Below are 20453 nucleotides of genomic sequence, written 5' to 3' on the forward strand. Positions count from 1 at the left end.
CCTTGTCCACCAGATCATTTATGTTACTAGATAATAATAGTGGTCCTATCACACTTCCCTGGGGCACTCGTGACAATACCCTTGTCTCTAATGAAAATTTGTTGCTGAGAACAATATAATGGTTGGTGACTCCATTGAGTATAGTGTAGACACCACGCAACAAGCACCTCGTTACAAAAGAGGTACATTATATAACAATATAATGGTTTCTATTACTTGAGAAATCTTTGATCCACTCTCATATCTGGGACCTATTCTGTATGCTCATACCTTCATTAACAGTCTGCAGTGGGGCACCATGTCAAATGCTTTACAGATATCTCAGAATATAGAACCTGACTGTTGCCCTTCATCCATAGTTTGCAGGGTATGTGTGAGGAAAGGGCAAGCTGAGTTTTGCACGGCTAATGCTTTCTAAAACTATGTGATTTGTGGGCAGAAGCTTTTCCATCTCAAAGAAATTTATTACATTCAAAATGAGAATATGTCACAAATTCTAAAACAAACTGACATTAAGGATACTTGTCTGTAATTTTATGGGTCTGATCTTTTACCCTCCTTATATATAGGAGTCACCTGCACTCTTTCCAGTTGCTTGGAACTTTGTGCTGTATGAGAGATTTGTGATAAACGCAAGTTAAATAAGAGAACAATGCCGTAGAGTACTCTTTGTAAAACCGAATTGGGATTGCATCTGGGCATGATGACTTATTTGTTTTCAACTTCTTCAGTTGTTCCTTGATACTTATTACTATGTCGCACATACAGGAGTCTGTTCGATGGTCAAAATATGGTATTTTTGTATGATTCACCTGTGAGATTGATATTTTAAATGTCAAATTTAAAACTTGTAGCTTTCCTTTTGCTATCTTCCACTGCCACACCAGACTGGTCCAGTGACTGACCAGAAGCCTTAGACCCACTTAGTTATTTTACATAGGACCAGAATTTTCTCAGGTTCTCAGCAAGGTCTTTTACTGAGGTACGACAGTGGTGGTAGTTGTATGATCTGTGCATAAATCTTTTTACAGATGCACGAATCTCTACTGACTTCTGCCAGTTGTCATTTACAATTGTCCACCCAACCAAGCTCTGCTGCAATCATAATAACTAATTTTATACTTGTCAATGGCTTATTTCACTTTATAAAAGATGGAAATCTGCATTGCCACTCTATTACTGGGAAAAGTTATTGTCTGTACCTCTCTAATTTTACGCTACGGAATCTTTTTATGACTGGTACTTACATAAGAATTTGTACTGACATCACTTTTTTTATATTTTACTTAGTGTTTTTTGCCATGTTACACAGGACACGTAATGCCACAACTCTATACAATATTTCTGCCAGAGATGAAACAAGATTGTGATAGCCAATAAATCATAATATGTTCGTAAAAATAAAATTGAGTAATAAATGCCATTAATCTACTGGAATTTCTCAATTTGAATACCTTTTACACATTGGCAGAAACTGCACCAATGCATTCTTCATAGGTAAGGAAACAGACTTGAGACAGCCAAAGAACTAAATAACGTAACTTTTTTAAAAATAACCATATATGGAAGTGAAATACACACAGAAACTAAAATTAAAATCAGTGGAGACGTGAAGGAATTGCATTCATGATGTGTACTTAAAAAATATTTCTGAACTTATACTTACTTCCTTGCATGAGGCTGCAAACGAGTCCGGGGTGATTTGGCACTTCTGTCCACTGGCACAAAGGCTGAGGTTGAGAATTATTTGCTTTATTGCCATTTGTTGTTTGTTTTCCAAACTGGATTGGAAATACAGCTGTAACACAGTCAGCTAAACAGCGCAATGGTGCCATAAAGCTCTTTCCATTTACGTAGCTCCAAAATAACATCTGTAGGCTATGAGAGTAGTAAACAGAAACTCCACCTTGGGATGCGATTTGTCCAACAACTTCCTAAATTAACACAGAAGAAACAAATTATTACAGCAGGGAAAAATTGCACAAGATGATAAACAAAAATAGTAGAAATTGTTATCTGATGAAATTATACATTTCAGTTTTTTAAATTGGAGTATGGTGTAGACACCACGCAACAAGCACCTCGTTACAAAAGAGGTACATTATGCTGATTGAAAAAACTTAGCAATTCATATTGTCACAATAGCACATCATAATAATTGGCAACAAATGTAATTAATATGGATTACTGAGGAAATGGCAACATAATCATCTAAAGCACCTTGTTACCTTACCACAATAGATTTAAAAGAATCACCACACATACACTCGGTTCTAAATTGCATTACTCAAGGTACTGTCTCACAATCTCCGATACATTTTTATACGCGGTGTCCCAGGAGTAATGAGGGACATGACAGGCACACTTATGCGAAGCAAAACTGTCTACTGAACATGGGCTCCAAAAAGCATACATTAAGACCTACGAGCCACTACTTCATCTTTCATATTGTGAAACAAATCTCTTCTACTGCAAGCTCTTTGCTTCCCATATTTTGGAAAGTATAGAACAAAAACAAACAAAAAACCATGTCCAGTAAATATGCGCTCTAAAACACGTACCTTAAAAGCTGTGAGTACTTGTTCATCTTTGTTACTGTGAAATATCTCTTCTACTGAAGAAGTGCTCATAGCTCTTAGGGTGTGCAATTTAGAGCCCATGTTTATTAGACATTATTTTCCTTGTTTTGATACATACTACTTCCTCAAAAAATATGGAAACCAAAGAGCTTGCTGTAGAAGAGATTTGTTTCATAGTATCAAATATGAAGAAGTGTTCATAGCTCTTAATGTACGCACTTAGAGCCCATGTTTACTCAACTTTTTGCTTTGAATGAATAATTTGTGTCCTACCCCTGAATACTGACCTTTCCTTCTGGAATATATTTAAACTGAAGGAAAGCATTAATTTGAGAAAATTCTGTAAATGTTAATCAAAAGTTTTACACCAAACTTCTTTCATAAACTACAATTGGTGAAATTTATATTTGTATAGCTGGGTAAGAATGGGTGAGAGAAATAATCAGGATGGTAGCTGGGTGGGTGGGTGCAATCAAGAGCCACTGGGGCTCAGAATGTGGCGGGAGGTGTCATTCCCACAACTGCCCCAGCCCAGATGCAATATAATAAAGGAGTTATAAATGGGAATAGAATACACTCTCTTGCAGGAAGCATGAAATAATGCTTTACAGCATTGCTAGTGTGTTCTCTGTCTCTGCCCCACACCTCCCATTCCACCCATAGCCTACCCTGATAACTGGCAACACTCGGTAAGAGCTGCACTGGACTGCTATTTCTGCTTCTGACTTGCCCTCGTAGAATTTACATGCTCAGAAAACTCACTCAGTCTCTTCGTAATGTAATACTTGTATTCACTTTATGCCTCCCATAATGAACACTACATTGGCTAAGTAACCTCACCATGTATAAACACGAAAATGAGTGCTATACGTTCTACAGAGACCCAGAAGCACATGTTACATGCCGGCATGGCAGAACAACTCTATTGGCTGGAGTGTCACGTTGTACACTGTTCCTTGCCACTGCGCACTGCCCCTCAAGCTGCCTTATGTGCACACCAGGGATAATGAATACTTACGGTCAAGAGTGCTATATGAAAGGGCACTCCTAACAAAGTAAAACAAGGTACTGGAGAAAAAAGACTAATCACATCTAAAGGTAATTAAAAAACGAATGACCAGGGCAGCTGACACAGGAGATAATGTCAAGGATCCCTGGGTCTAGCACATGGCAGGTGATGGCCAATGTCCAACCATCCCAAAAGCATTTTAAAATTTCAGGTCTGAGAATGAAAATGGCTTTCTCAATGGGGGGGGGGGACCACATCACTAGTTCAACTACTCATAAGTCATGCACCAATTCTAGGGGCTCCGTGTGGAGAGCCAGGAGGAGGGAAGCATTTCACGGTTACTGTATTTGCTCCGTGGCCATAATATGTGGGTGGCAATTTACGTAAGATAAAGCAACAAGTTAATCTGGTACAACTGATACAGAGGCAAAACAGAAACTTCTCCTGGAAGGAGGAACACCATGCAGCCTTAGTCTCCTTGTTAGTGCCAAATTTATTAGAGGAGTCAGAAGCCCACCAGGTGCTTTTCAAACTCTGAGTGAGTAAAGGCTTTATCTGCATCCAAAATTCTGCACCTCACATTGTCAAAGTCACTGCTGGACAAGTAATCAGCAAGTGGGCAGCGAGTTCATTCCCGGGATACCCATGACATACGTCCCAGAGAAAGACAACTGAGCAGCTATTTCGACTAAGGTCAGAGAGAGGATTGTGAGTAACAGATATTACAGAGTGAGAAGATTAACATCAACAACAGCCTGAAATCAGCTTACTGAGTCAGGACAAATTAAAACATGGTCAAGGGAGGTTTGTTCACTAAAATGAAGAGCTCTTTTAATGGCTACATCCTCCTCCACAAAAACACTAAATGTTTCTAGAAACAAATGTACTTCCTGATAAGCAGGAGATGTAGAAGCATATCCAATCCTATCCACAGTTTTAGAACCATCAACGTAAATAATGGTAAAACTTTATACTCCTGAAAAAACTGAGAGGAACAGACACCAAATGGTCACAGGGGGGTAGGACTGGAACTTTACATCACCGAAATATATTGGTTCTAGCTCATGGAGCGGATGTGCATTCAGCCAATCAGTTGTAAGGAAGCAGTGTTACGTGGTAGATGTGTGACAGTAATGTGTCAACATTGTGGTGTCACACATCACAATGGAGCAGCATTTCTAAAATCATTTGTTCAAGACATTCTCCAGAATGCTTTGAAGAAGACAAGTGTGTGCAAGATTTGTCCCACACACCTTGACTCCCGAACAAAAACGATGACACTCAGATGCCTGCAGTGACTTGACTGAAATGCATAATGTGGACATTTCTTTTCTGGAAAAATTAATCACTGGTGACAAGACTTGGCATTATCACCAAAAACGTAGTGTAGAAATTCATATGATGGGTCAACACTTCAACTACATAACTTTCATTCAAGGTAATGTGATGCTGGAGTTGAAAAACATTCGAAAGGACTTTTCTGATGGGAAGTGCACACTACAATTAAGTGGAGAAGGACTATGTAGGACTCGAAGCATTAAAACCACAATATTAACACTTTTCTATTTTTTTTTATCAATTCAGTCTCAATACTTTTTGGACTGCTGGGGTATGTTATTTCATCTTTTGGGTGTGCATCTGGGATTGTATTTTTTCTTCTTCCAATATTTCAACTGATAACCTTTCAGGCATCTTCAAAGTGAGTCACTGGCAGAATTTAAACTAATTGACACAGTACTATTCCAGATGCATGTCCAAAAGATGGTGGAATATTTTAGCCACCAAAACAATTCAAGACACACATGGAATATGTCCTCAGTGGATGCATGGAACACAAACAGGAATTGAAGATGCTTCTAGCCAGGGCTGATTTAAATTTTGCTTTCCACAGTTATAAATTGTAATAAAACGGATTTGAAATCATGCATATACTTAATTTCTCGAGCTACCATAATGCAAATTTATTATATATCCAGGAAAACTAAGGGGAGTATCATTAAAAATCATTTCATTTTTCACCTAATCCCCGAGTGTAATTTCCAGGTAAAAATAATGTGCAGTACTTCTTTCTCTTAGCGCTCCCTGTGATCCAATTGCATGACACTAAACAGACACACACTCAACATGTAACCTAAGTCTAAACCGAGGTGTTAATAAATATATGCAGGCAACAATATATAATAAACAAAATTCTTGTATGCTAATTGTAAATTTTAAGAAAAGCACAGAAAAAGTGTGCAGAAATTTCTTTCAATAAGCTGTAATAATTACTCACTCCAATTTCTGGATGACAAAGTGTCAATGTATTGGTAACATAGAACGGACCATTCAGTGCAGAGCTTTCCTCATTCATAACCTGATCATATATATGACCATTTGAACACATCAGAAGCATATGATCACAGCCATCTGGATTTCTCTCCAAATACTGAAAATAATTAGAGAAAACACGAAAACAGATTACCTTTCTACATACATAATCCAGTTAAAGCAATACAAAAAGTTATATTACTACAAACTATATAAACAATTTCTCAATTTGGTTAAATTAAGTGCTTCCCTTACCACTGAACTTTAATATCAGGAATACTATGGAAATTTGTAGCCTACATTTAAAAAAGTTGCATTTAATAAGAAATTGGAAATTTGTGGAAAGATCCTATGGGATCAAACTGCTGAAGTCATGGGTCAGTAGGCTTACACACTACTTAATCTAGCTTTAACTTACACTAAGGACAAAACACACACCCATGCCCGAGGGAGGACTCTAACCTCTGATGGGGAGGGGGGGGGGGGGGGGGGGGGGGGGGGGGAGCCACGCGAACTGTGACAAGGCACCTTAGACCATGCAGCTACCCCGCGCGGCACATTTTATAGGGTATTGCGTTATTGTTTCACAGTAAACTTAGACTGTGATCTCTGGGACTGGTAATAAAACAACTTGTAAAACAATTAGAAATTGTGATAACTGGAAGAGTAAAGACTGTGAAGATTCAAAGTAGGAATATCAAATTACTTACAATAGAGGAAATGCCCAGCACAATACAAGATTAGGAAAATAATGGTTAAGACCACCTTTAGGTGCTAGATATCAGTGCCATCAGCAAAGTGTGATGTAAAACCAGAATAAATGAAGTAGTTAATTCCATGTACCATACACAGATCAGAAACACAGTTTCTGTCACAGTTATGCAGAAGTTGTCAGTTTTATTCTGTATTCCTAGATTTCCAGAAGGTTTCTGACACTGTCCCTCCCAAGTGGCTTGTACTTTAATTGTGTGCTAATTGAATATTGTCTGAGTTATGTGAAGGGATTCGTGATTTCCTGTCAGAGAGGTCACAGTGTTATAAACCCTCTGCTGTTCTTTATCTATATATACGACTTAGGAGACAATGTGTGCAGCCGTCTTACATTGTTTCAAGATGACATTTGTCGTTAATAAAGTCATCAGATGAGGGAAACAAATTTCAGAACGATTTAGAAATGATGTAAATTCAACTAAATACCTAGGAATTACAAACAACTTAAATTGGAAAGAATACACAAATAATGTCATGGGGAAGGCGAACCAAAGACCGCTTTATATTGGCGGAATGCCTAGAAGAGGTAACACAACTACTAAAGAGACTGCCTACACTACACTTGTCTGTCCTCTTTTGGAATACTGCTGCATAGTGTGGGATCCTTACCACATAAGATTCACAGAGAACATCAAGAAACTTCAAAGAATGGCGGGATGTTTTGCATTATCGAGAAATAGGGGGGAGAGTGTCACTGACATGATACAGGGTTTGGGGTGGACATCAATGAAACAATGGCGTTTTTTGTTGCGGTGAAATCTTCTCATGAAATTTCAATCACCAACTTTCTCATCCGAATGCAAAAAATATTTTGTTGATGCCAACCTACATAAGAAGAAACGATCAGTAAAATAAAATAAGGGAAATCAGAGCTCGCACGAAAAGATATAGATGTTCATTTTTTTCTGCACGCTGTTCGAGATTGGAATAATTGAGAATTATTGTGAAGGTGGTTTGATGAACCCTCTCCCAGGAACTTGAGAGAGATTCGCAGAGTATCCATACACACTACATGATCAAAAGTGTCCGGACACATGGCTGAAAATGACTTACAAGTTCATGGCACCCTCCATCGATAATGCTGGAATTCAATATAGCGTTGGTCCACCCTTAACCTGGATGACAGCTTCCACTCTTGCAGGTACATGTTCAATCAGGTACTGGAAGGTTTCTTGGGGAATGACCACACAGAGGAAAGGTATCAATATCAGTCGGTGAGGCCTAGCACGAAGTCGGCGTTACAAACCACCCCGAAGGTGATCTACAGGATTCAGGTCAGGACTCAGCGCAGGCTGGTCGATTATAGGGATGTGATTGTCATGTAACCACTGCGCCACAGGCCATGCATTATGAACAGGTGCTAAATCTTGTTGAAAGATGCAGTCACCATTCCTGAATTGCTCTTTAACAGTGGGATGCAAGAAGGTGCTTAAACATCAATGTAGGCCTGTGCTGTGATATTGCCACACAAAATAACACAGGGTGCAAGCGCCCTCCATGAAGAACATGACCACACCATAACATGACCGCCTCTGAATGTTACTGCTGGCAATACACACGCTGGCAGATGATGTTCACCGGGCATTCGCCATACCCACACCACGCCATTGGATCAACACATTGTGTACTGTGATTCGTCACTCCACACAACGTTTTTCCACTGCTCAATTGTCCAATGTTTACGCTCCTTACACCAAGTGAGGCGTCATTTGGCATTTACCGGCGCGATGTGCGGGTTATGAGCAGCCACTCGACCATGAACTCGGGGTTTTCTCACCTCCCGCCTAACTGTCATAGTACTTGCAGTGGATCCTGATGCAGTTTGGAATTCCTGTGTGATGGTCTGGATAGATGTCTGCCTCTTCAGCTGGTGGTGGTCTGTGACAGTCAACAACCGAGGTCGGCCTGTACATTTTTGTGCTGTACATGCCCCTTCATGTTTCTACTTTACTATCGCATCGGAAACAGTGGACCTAGGGTTGCTTAGGTGTGTGGAAATCTCACATACAGACGTATAACACAAGTGACACCCAATCACCTGACCACGTTCGAAGTCCATGAGTTCCGCAGAACATCCCATTCTGCTCTCACACGATGTCTAATGACTACTGAGGTTGCTGACATGGAGTACCTGGTAGCACAACGCACCTAATATGAAAAATGTATGTTTTTATGGGTGTCCAGATGCTTTTGATCACACAGTGTACATGTAAATTGATACAGGTACTTAATGTGTTTGTGTACATAGGTGCTGGTTATTTACATTAAAATAAATTGGATTTAAAATTTACTTTGCTACCTTAAAAACATTTTAATGTTATTGTACAAATAAGGGAAGTTGATGTTCCTGGGGTATTTCATTGATTTCTTGAAATTAAACCGTGAGAATCTGTCGTGGTGGTAACCGAAAATCATATATATAAAGATTTTTCTGAAATTATTGATAGATTATTTATGATGAACTGCATTCAAAATTGAAATTGAACAGGTCTGGTTCTTCCAAAATATATGAATGTGGATCACCACCGACAGATTCTCATGGTTGACCTTCCAGCAATCAATGACTGATCCCAGAAAATTATTCAACAAGCCACTAATGACTGGAAAAATGGAATATTCAATATGTTGATTTTTAGTATATGGATGTCCATGAATATGAAATTATTGCTAAGACTCAATGTCACGTTTGAATTCTCATAAAAAATTTAAATTTTTTTTAGCATATACGGAATTTCCAACCTTGCTTTACAGCTTAAATGCTGGCATAGTGAACCTTACATTTAGAACATAATTTGAAGTGTCATGGTGTGCCGCAGCACTGAAAAAAAAAAGACGGGTAGAGTGACGTTGAAGAAGGGGGAATTATTAACACATAGTAACTCATTAAAGGGCTACAGAGAAAGATAACATGATGGAACCACGGAGATCACAGTGCTCAGTTCTGGGATATTTATTTTAAGCAGGACATTTGAAAAGCACAACGAGTTCGGAAGAGTACTACTTTCCGTCATCAACCTGAAATACTACATAAACAAAATTGACGTATGTATTCTTCAAAGCTGCAGAGTTTGGGATGAAAGGTACTTTGCATCCCTGTTAGTATTTTCTTTGTACGTCAGTTCACATTTGACACAAGTGAGGAAAGGTAGTTTGTAAGTCACAATTACAATTTCAGTGCAAAATTACAAAATTTCAATGGCACTAACAGATATGACACTCACCTGTGATGAGACAAAAGTGCAATCCCTAACTTTCCCCGCAGGAATTAGGAAAAAGTACTGTGGGCTAAGAGCGTCTTTGCTCAAGTCATAGATTTTAACAAAATCAGCTGTAACCAATGCCAACTTTGTTTGGGATCCTGGCAGCCATATGGCTCTTATGATGAAATTTCCAGTCTCTAGTTGAGGATGAAGAACCAAATGATCAACAACAGTTCCACTGCTGCTAAATGTCAGAACATGGCAATCCTGTAAAAATAATTATGAAAATGTGTGTGCTAAGTGTGAAATAAAAGTCAAAAAATTATTTGATATTCAGTGGAGTACACAATATTTGCCTCAATATCAGTAAAATACACGAAATTCATATATAACAGCCACAATACATTCCTCATATATGGTTTATATATATACCTAAAAACAAAAATGATGTGACTTACCAAATGAAAGTGCTGGCAGGTCGACAGACACACAAACGAACACAAACATACACACAAAATTCAAGCTTTCGCAACAAACAGTTGCCTCATCAGGAAAGAGGGAAGGAGAGGGAAAGACGAAAGGATGTGGGTTTTAAGGGAGAGGGTAAGGAGTCATTCCAGTCCCGGGAGCGGAAAGACTTACCTTAGGGGGAAAAAAGGACGGGTATACACTCGCACACGCACTTTCATTTGGTAAGTCACATCATCTTTGTTTTTAGGTATATTTTCCTTCGTGGAATGTTTCCTTCTATTATAACCATATATATATATATATATATATATATATATATATATATATATATATATAAAAACAAAGATGATGTGACTTACCAAATGAAAGTGCTGGCAGGTCGACAGACACACAAACGAACACAAACATACACACACAATTCAAGCTTTCGCAACAAACTGTTGCCTCATCAGGAAAGAGGGAAGGAGAGGGAAAGATGAAAGGATGTGGGTTTTAAGGGAGAGGGTAAGGAGTCATTCCAGTCCCGGGAGCGGAAAGACTTACCTTAGGGGGAAAAAAGGACGGGTACACACTCGCGCACACACACACATATCCATCCACACATATACAGACACAAGCAGACATATTTAAAGACCAATATATATATATATATATATATATATATATATATATATATATATATATATATAAACAAACACAAACACACGCACACACATATTCTTTGTATAGTTTATGTAATATATATATATATATATATATTACTCTTTTGATGCGCAAATCATTTGTTTTTCAACTTTTAAGGTATGAAAATATTCAACTTACGTGAGTGTACCACAAAACAGACGTGTCTGTAACTTGAAAACAATTGATACTATGACGATGAAACTGGTGTCAGTGGTTTGGTTTAAGCTTCGATTTGCTGCATAACACAACAATGTTGTAACATTTGCTTGATTTTGCTACATTCTGAGAAAACATAAATTTTGAAAATCTCAAAAACATCGCTTTTGTTTCTTGATAAAGAATATTTTTTTCCATATGTGTGTTTACAAATGCAGTGGTTTAAATGTCAAGATGAAGAAATCATGATTTTTTGAAACATAAAATTAAGGACATAATGTAATCTAAGAGATTTTAGTAACAAATTATAAAATCGGCATTTACCTTGAAAAACCCAAGCTCCAATATTAGGCTTATTAAGATCTAGCCATACAGTATAAACCCAATAAGATATTTAAATAACAAAACTTATATGAAAAAGAAACAATTTTTTTAAGAACAACCTTAAATAAGAGCATCTTAATTTTTTGTCACAAGAATTTTAAGCTATCTTTATTCTGATACAGAGAATAAAATGAAATATAAAAGCTCCACAAAGGAATCACTTGCAGTATGACACTTTAAGTATCACTCATATGATACCTTTCATTTTGGCCTATTTTTAAGAACTGATAATACCTCATCCATGGTCAATGTAGAGCCTCTTCCAGTAGGCATCCTGGGCTCAACGTTACTGAAGATATGATCAGCTAGCACATTTAAGGTTTCATGTTTTATATCCCTTTTCACACTGGTCTGCACAATCATGCAGCTTTGGTGTCGCAGTTTAACTACATAACTTTTGTGTGTCACTGCTTAAGGCAATTGTAACCAATCCAGTTTACATGATACTCACATGATCTTAGGAAGTATGCTGTTTACAATCAATTTGGATATTTTATTTTCCACTCAAGGATTAAGGCTTAATTTCAATGGGTTATTCCCATACTGGATTACGAGTGTGTAGTACAAGTCCTAGAGATGATTTTTTGAATTACTCAATATGGAGCTCCTTTTTCTTTTGCTTTTACCCTGTACTTACACACATGGTCAGCATAGTTATTATCGAATTTGGATCATTAATGTTAAGTGTGTGACTGGATGCCCTTTGTCTCACCAACCCCTTACCCCTTGAAAGAGAAATTGAGTAAACCAGTTGTCTGTGTGAAAGTTTTCTAAATGTTTGTGGATGATGTAACTGAGGCTGGATGTGGGTACCAGCCTGCTATTCACCTAGTCTGATGTCGTGGGACACCTAAAAACCACAATCCAGGCTGGCTGGCACACTGCCCCTTGTCATTAACACGTTATACGAATTCAATTTTGGGCCTGTGTGCCTGCCCAAATCCCAAAAGCGCCAAGCAACCACACACGGATACCCAGGTGGGTGAATTACTGAATATGGATAGTAAATTTATTTCACTTTGTTAGTATTTGTCAGTTGTATACAATTTACATTTGATGCCAGGAATGAATGGCTTTTCCAGGCTTGCTTTAGCAGCAGGTCTTGACAGTTACCCCATGTCCATTCCAAGCACTTTCACCATGTGTATGGCAAAATAGTGCCATTCTGCGCAAGTTTTGTAATTCTTGTGTAAGGTATATGTTTAGAATTTTTTCCTGAGTGCATATTGTGTAACATTACCACTAGAAAAGGAAAACCTCTTTTGTATGTTAGGCAATTTTTTTCAATACTAACATAAGCTTTGAATGGAAAATATTAAATGTCACTTTATCATGTTCTAAGCAGTCAGGAATAAGGACGTAATTCAGATCTTTAAGCACAAATGAGCAATTTGCACCGAAATCATAGATTAGGAGAACTTTCTCCTTTAAGTTAGTTTATACAACCAGAAAACTGGTTCATCACATTTTGTACATTAAATATGAACCATCAAAGGAGCTGTGACTTATTTTTTTCAAAAGAAGTTTCTGTGGGGGACTAACATCATTAGTAAGTTGTCTTTAACTGATTTGAAGACGAGGTTTTTTTCCCAAATTTGTCATTCGAAAAACATAGTCATCTTATAGTTACAGATTAAACTATTGCTGAAGAGGTCAATATTTTTGAGTAGCTTAATACATTACTATAGCATTCGTCTTACATTTACTGATGAAGCCTTGGCTTCCGAGGACACTTGCAGATTTATTTTGAAAAATTCTGAAGGGCAGGACTGGGCAAACAATTCTCTCATTTGAACGGGATCCAAATTTTCTGATACACCAAAGTGCTTGATACAGTATTGACCTTGCTCAAACAATCATGTGACTTTTGACTCACATGACGCTCGTGCAAGAGATGCATGGGACACTATGAGCTAGCCACTACAATTAACTAGTGCTCTGCTTAAAATTTGAGGATTTTTTGAAACATGAGACAAAATAGCATTAAATTCTATCATCTTACAAACTCTTGTTGTACTGAACAGGTTTACAATGAAATTTCTCATACGCCTATTGATACTGCGTACAAATACTTATGCCGCTTTTTAAGTAGAGGTAACATTGAAAGGGGAAAATGTTGTCCTTCAGAAAACATTACTCAATTCTAAACCAAATTCAGTATTTTATTTGATGATGAGAGACTGAATGATTTCCCAAGTGGGTTGCAAATGAATCGGCTGCCGTCCACATGTTACAGTACCAGATAAAAACATTACTAGCTTTTAATCAGCTTTACAACAAGATGATGACATTCAGATGAAACAAGAATGCAAACTGATCCAGAATTAATTGTCTAACAAACAAAATAAATCATATTAAACTCGGTATAATTGTTATTGTGAGAAAAAATTACAGAGGCAAGACCTGTCACGGAAATAATACCAACAGACATCACTAGATCCCTGTATGAGTGAAAGTTCACAAACTGGACTGAATCATGATTACTATCTTTTATTTATTTATTAGTTGCTGTTGTTACATAGGTACTGATACCTAGAAGATACTGCAGTCTATGTTTCACATTTGCTCAACCACAGCACTATGAAAGGGTTGGGGATGGAACTGGGATACCAGTTTGGCTGAGAACTAGGATGAGTGCATAAATGGGAGTGGTGAGTGAGCAGCAAATTTTGTTGTGCTGCCAACCATGGGAATCTATATCATGTACTTTGAATTTTTATGAACATCTACCAAGTTTAAACTGCAGTTTGTCTGAATCAATTTGTAGATAGAATTGAAAATGACTTTGAACTTGGACAAATACACAACAATAGCATACATTGCTGCAGGAGACGGTAAAACTATAGATTAGGGCCAGTGGCATGTTTACATGTTTCATGCAGCAATGTTGTCGAGGCTCACCATGAGGTATGATGGGAATATTTTCACTTGAGTATAGAAGCAAAATCCTCTATGTATTCAGGAAAAAAGCTCAGTTTTCAGTTCTCAGCATAACCAACACCTCAGAAATCACAATATACATTATATGATCTAAAGTATTCGGACAAGTTTGTGGTGCCCTCCATCAGTAACGCCGAAATTCAATATGGTGTTGGTCCACCCTCAGCCTGGATGACAGCTTCCACTCTAGCAGGCATATGTTCAATCAGGTGCTGGAAGGTTTCTTGGGGAATGATAGCCCATTCTTCACAGAGTGCTGCACAGAGGAGGGGCATTGATGCTGGTCGGTGGGGCCTGGCATGAAGTCGATGTTCCGAAACATCCCAAAGGTCTTCTATAGAATTCAGGTCAGGACTCTGTGCAGGCCAGCCGATTACAGGGATGTTATTATTGTGTAACCACTCTGCCACGGGCCATGCGTTATGGACATGTGCTCGATTGTGTTCAAAGATGCAATCGCCATCCTCGAATTGCTATTCAACAGTGGCAAGCAATAAGGTGCTTAAAACATCAACGTAGGCCTGTGCTGTGATAGTGCCACGCAAAACAATAAGAGGTGCAAGCCCCCTCCATGAAAAACACGACCACACCATCACACCATAATACCACTGCCTCCTAATTGTAATGTTGGCACTACACACGCTGGCAGATGATGTTCACCGGGCAGTCGCCATACCCACACCCGGCCATCGGATCACCACATTGTGTACCATGATTCATCACTCCTCACAATGTTTTTCCACTGTTCAATCGTCCAATGTTTACGCTCCTTACACCACGCAAGACATCGTTTGGCATTTACCAGCGTGATGTGTGGCTTATGAGCAGCTGCTCGACCATGAAATCCAAGTTTTCTCACCTCCCAGCTAACTATCTTAGTACCTGCAGTAGATCCTGTGTGATGGTCTGGGTAGGTAGACGAGGTCAGCCTGTTCACTTTCATGCTGTACGTGTCCCTTCAAGTTTCCACTTCACTATCACATCGAAAACAGTAAACCTAGGGATGTTTAGGAGTGTGGAAATCTCGTGTACAGACATACGACACAAGTGACACCCAATCACCTGATCAAGTTCGAAGTCCGTGAGTTCCGCGGAGTGCCCCATTCTGCTCTCTCATGATGTCTAATGACTACTGAGGTCACTGATATGGAGTACCTAGCAGTAGGTGGCAGCACAATGCACCTAATATGAAAAATGTATGTTTTTGGGGGTGTCCCAATACTTTTGATCACATAGTGTCTTTGCAAGAAACAGCCAAATATTTGTGACAACAAAGATAACAATTATACAACTGTGGTGATGATTAAAAATAGTGATGCCACAGATGTCAGGCTTAGTGAGCAAAAAAGGCAATTATTATAAAAATTAATTTTGTATTATCAAAATATACACAATCAATAAGTGGTATAATATTAATTTTTTAGGCAGATACTTTATGTCAATAAAACAGTTTGTAACTTTGCTTAGTCAGCATACATATATTAAAAATAAATTTTCCTCAAGGAGACTCTTCTTCTTCTTCTTCTTCTTCTTCTTCTTCTTCTTCAAAAAAAAAAAAAAAAAAGAGAGAGAGAAGAGAGAGAGAGAGAGAGAGAGAGAGAGAGAGAGAGAGAGAGAGAGAGAGTAGCCAGGGGGTCATTTTATACTCAGGTGAATCTTGTACTTTAATGGACTAACCCACCCCTGAGAGGTTAAGCAAATCTCATATACTTTCTATCTGTAAAAACTATAGAGGAGGCCCTATCATCCAAATGTACAATAAAAGCTCCTACGAAAATTCCAAATGTTTTAACTGCTAATCATTATTTGCAATATGAGCTGACAAGAAAAATGCAATTCTATATTAGAAATCAGTTTCCCTTTCAATCCATTATTTCCTTTATCTTCAAATTTTAACAAAAGCAAACAAAAACACAATTGGAAAACACACACTTTTCTGAAAAAAAATCAGAAGGAGCGTTTTTGAGATTCTGAAAATAGCAACCTTTTGGATTTTTGCATTATCAAATCACTCTCACAGAAGTGTTATGTTGTGTAACAAATTAAAGCCCAATTTAAGAGCACTGAACAACAACAGACTGACCTGTGCCTGTATTTAATACAGGTGACAACCATGTAACATTCACCTCATACAATTACTGACACAAAGTGCTACAACGACATCAAAACATTATTTATAAGACAGATAATAAAGAATAACATATAAAGAACAATAAGAGAATTTCAACGCAGTTTCAAAAATAAAATATAAAAATTAGAAAACGGGAGTGTGACAGAATATTATACAAACGAAACAAAAAATAATGTAATGTATAACATTAGTTAATTTACTTACCTTAAGTCCACATACTGCTAGAAAGTCTTCATTGCATGGATTGCCTGTTATTGACAAGACTGTAAATGGAACTGGCGCAGAGGATAAACGAGTTAGAGTCAGTTTCCTCTTAGAAGCCTCTGGTTGTTTCAACAATGCACTTAACTGTAAAACAGTTATTTTTCCTTTCTCATGAGAAACCGCTGGAAAAAGTAATATTACGAACATAAAAATTGAAACATATGCTGAAAAATTAAATGGCTATAATCTTTTTAGTTTTCAATATATTTAAACTTAATATGGATTATCTTTACATTTTCAACAGTAATATTTGTTACATTACATAGATATATGGTTAGCGAAAATGAAAGCCCTAAACAATTATGTCTAGCATTCCCAAAACAAAGAAAACTGTAATTTAACCAAATATTAATGAACCTGTGATTTCCTGTGTACATGTACAAATCTGTATATGAAAGTACATTTTATATAACTTGACTGTAAATTTTAACTACAAAACATTCAGAAAGATTTATGCTGCCAGCAACATAATAAATCGCTATGCATAGGTACCTCCCCCAATAAGAGAAACTGTGAGAAAAGGCAAACTGCTCAAAACAGAAGTGTCAGTATAACAACATGTGGAAGTGGCAGGTGGATAAAACATGAGAAGCAGAAACGTAGTTAGTGATTTTCGTGTTTCATGGCCCATATTTGTGATACAGGGTTGAACAGAGAAATGGGAACATTTGAAGTTGATGTTGGCAGTCCTGTAAATGTTCAAGAAGTGGGGGAAAATTAAAAACTGTTGAGTAGTAATGGACACTGTAATGGAGTAGTGAGGCAGTGCAGAGAATGCTGTTGCTGTGAGTGCTTATTACCAACATAGTGACAGCTGCACAAAGACTGTTTTGGCATCACTATAAGATCTCGTCTCAAAGTTTTTTTTTCTTCTCACACCTTTTTTTTTTTTTTTTTTTTTTTGGGGGGGGGGGGGGGGGTTAGTCCTAGATGGTGAGTACTGTCTGCATGGACGCCAGAAAACAATGATGTGTAAAGAATCCTTGTTGCTTGGTGTGAAAAACTGTCTTGTCGACTGCACTCAATCACTGGGGCATGCAAGAAAACTCCATAGCCTTCAATTTCATACTTACAAACATCAACTTGATCAAGAATTGAAACCTAATGATTGTGTGTATAATTATAAGAAAATCCGTCAGCTAAAATCAATGAGAATACTAATTCATTAAAATTTTTTGGATGTCAGATGAGCCTATTTTCACTTTAAGATGATACAGGAATAAGCAGAACATGCGTTACTGGGCGGACTGTTGTGTCACGGGGTGATAGGCTCTTACTTCTTTGAAGATGAGGAAAGCTCCACTATTGGTGTGGCATTTCAATGCTATGTCAACATAATAAACAAATTTTAACTTAAAGGCTCCATTCTCTTCCAAATCTTGACAGTCAGCATACTGGTTTAAACAGGATAGAGTCCCCTTACACACTGCCTGACTGTCTATGGCTACAGCGTAACATCTGTTTGTGGATCATGCAATTTCTATGAATGCTGACATCCTGTGGCTGCGCCAATCTCCAGACCTCTGCCTGTGACTATATTTTACGGTGACAGCTGAAGAGTGTTGTGTACCTGAATTGACCAATAAACCTTGCTCTGTTCAAGACCAAGACTGAAGACAAAATCATCAACCTGCCACAGAACATATTGTGCCATGCTGTGCATATCTCTAGAATAGACTTCCTGGATGATTGTGACAGAATGGACAGCACTTAAATGATGTAATTTTTTAAAATGTGAAGCCTAATAAAATTTCCACTTTTTTACAATACACATTTCAGCATCAAATAAAGTTTTGAATGTTTATTCCATTTTTTGTAATTATTTCAAATTTTATCATTTATCTGTGCCACCCTGCACCTTGTTATGGTGTGAAACATTGTAAGGGAGGGAGGAAGTAATGAGGAATTACATGCAGAAGTGAAAGCAGAAGACACTAGCTTCTCCATCATCATCCGTCGATTTTTCCATTATTCCATAAAGTGTTCTTTGAAGAGAGAGTGCCAATAAAAATTCTGAGGCAGATTAGATAAGAAACCACTGCACTTATAACCTTGCCATACAAGAGTCAGTCAAAAAGCGATACCGCCTTTTTTTTTTTCTCCTTACCTTAAGTTTGTTAAGTGCAAAATTTGAATTTTGTAGTATTCTGCAAAGTTTCTTCTCCAGTCTACTGGAAAAAAACTGTGACTGGAGGTGCAACATGGATTCATTTTTTTTTAACTACAATCAAAGAGGCAGTCAATGGAATGGCATCACAAAACTCGCCACAGAAACAAAAGTTCAAAACTGTGTGATTATTAGAGAAAGTTCAGCTCTAGTATTTCGTGATGCCGAGGATGTGATTATGGTTGACTTTTTGGAGCAAGGATGGACAGTAAATTCTGTCCAATACATCAAAAGCCTCAAACAGATTACAGCACATCTTCAGCGAGTTCGCTAAACAAAAGTTATGGTAGATGATGTAAATAAATTTGCTTACTGATATGCTAGAAATTATTATTTAATAATGGCCTGAGTGCTGAAACACATATCCAAGTTTCTGCTGGCACTTCGCACATGCTATCATCTATAACTGTTTCACTCACCTACTGCACAGACAAGATTTACGTGCATTACATTACACAGGAAACAACACCCGCACTTTTCCAGTTACAGTAAAACCCAATGTTGACGGGAACACCGTATTTCATGCAACACGCAAATGAAATGTTCTTTCAATGAATCTAATGGAAAATGAAGGAATGTTACAACACTTACCAAGATGATGTCTCTTCCCATGAGGGGATGACATACAGCACATTGCTACCCTCCTGATCATCTGTGCAGATAACAGCTGTCTGATAGTTTGACCTTGCTCTCCAGAATATGTCATACGCACATTCTCAAAAGCACCTTCTTGAGAGCCAAGTGTTGGAACCTGAACAATAATTCAAACAAGATTTCAATGTACTGCAATGAATGCTCAGCAGAATAGTACATTTACAATGTTCTAGTGTCCATACACATGTGCATTTGTGAGCAACCCCCCCCCCCCCCCCCCCCCCCACACACACACACACACACACACACACACACACACACGACACAGAGAGAGAGAGAGAGAGAGAGAGAGAGAGAGAGAGAGAGAGAGATTTGATATGTACAGGAGACTGGCTGAGCGGACAAAAAAAAACGGATAAACAGAAACAAGAATGATGTTGCTATGTGGCCCGTAACAGCACTCCTCTTGTGAAGTTAAGTATGCACTGATGCACTGTTCAGACTAACGACTGCAACTCTTTGTTGCGAACGTTTTGCAGCAGACTTCATCACTCAAAGAATCATGACCACATATGGGTATGATTCAAGGAATTCAGGGAGCTGAAAGTTGAATCATCTGCTATGCTGCTGAAAGAAGTACTGTATGTAAATGAAGCAAAGCTGAATACATTGCCGAGGCAGTTTTTTGGAAAACTTTTCACTCTTAGTATAAAAAATTAAAACCCACAGATTTTTGATTCACTTTTTTTCACTACACAATTGTTCTCAAATGATAGCAAGGAAACTATTGGAT

At 37.9% G+C, this 20453-nt stretch overlaps 1 protein-coding gene across 1 annotated transcript in view; it reads right to left on the reverse strand.

The window, feature by feature from the left end:
• Positions 1 to 20453, reverse strand: part of LOC126185121 (protein purity of essence) — a 321301-nt gene that overhangs the window by 232175 nt on the left and 68673 nt on the right. Inside the window, 5 exon segments of the mRNA XM_049927939.1 lie at positions 1667 to 1934; positions 5864 to 6016; positions 9891 to 10136; positions 16840 to 17021; positions 19658 to 19817. Of these exon segments, the coding sequence (XP_049783896.1) occupies positions 1667 to 1934; positions 5864 to 6016; positions 9891 to 10136; positions 16840 to 17021; positions 19658 to 19817 (1009 nt within the window).

This window comes from Schistocerca cancellata, chromosome 4 (assembly GCF_023864275.1).
Source record: "Schistocerca cancellata isolate TAMUIC-IGC-003103 chromosome 4, iqSchCanc2.1, whole genome shotgun sequence".
NCBI classification, from domain to species: Eukaryota; Metazoa; Arthropoda; class Insecta; order Orthoptera; family Acrididae; genus Schistocerca; species Schistocerca cancellata.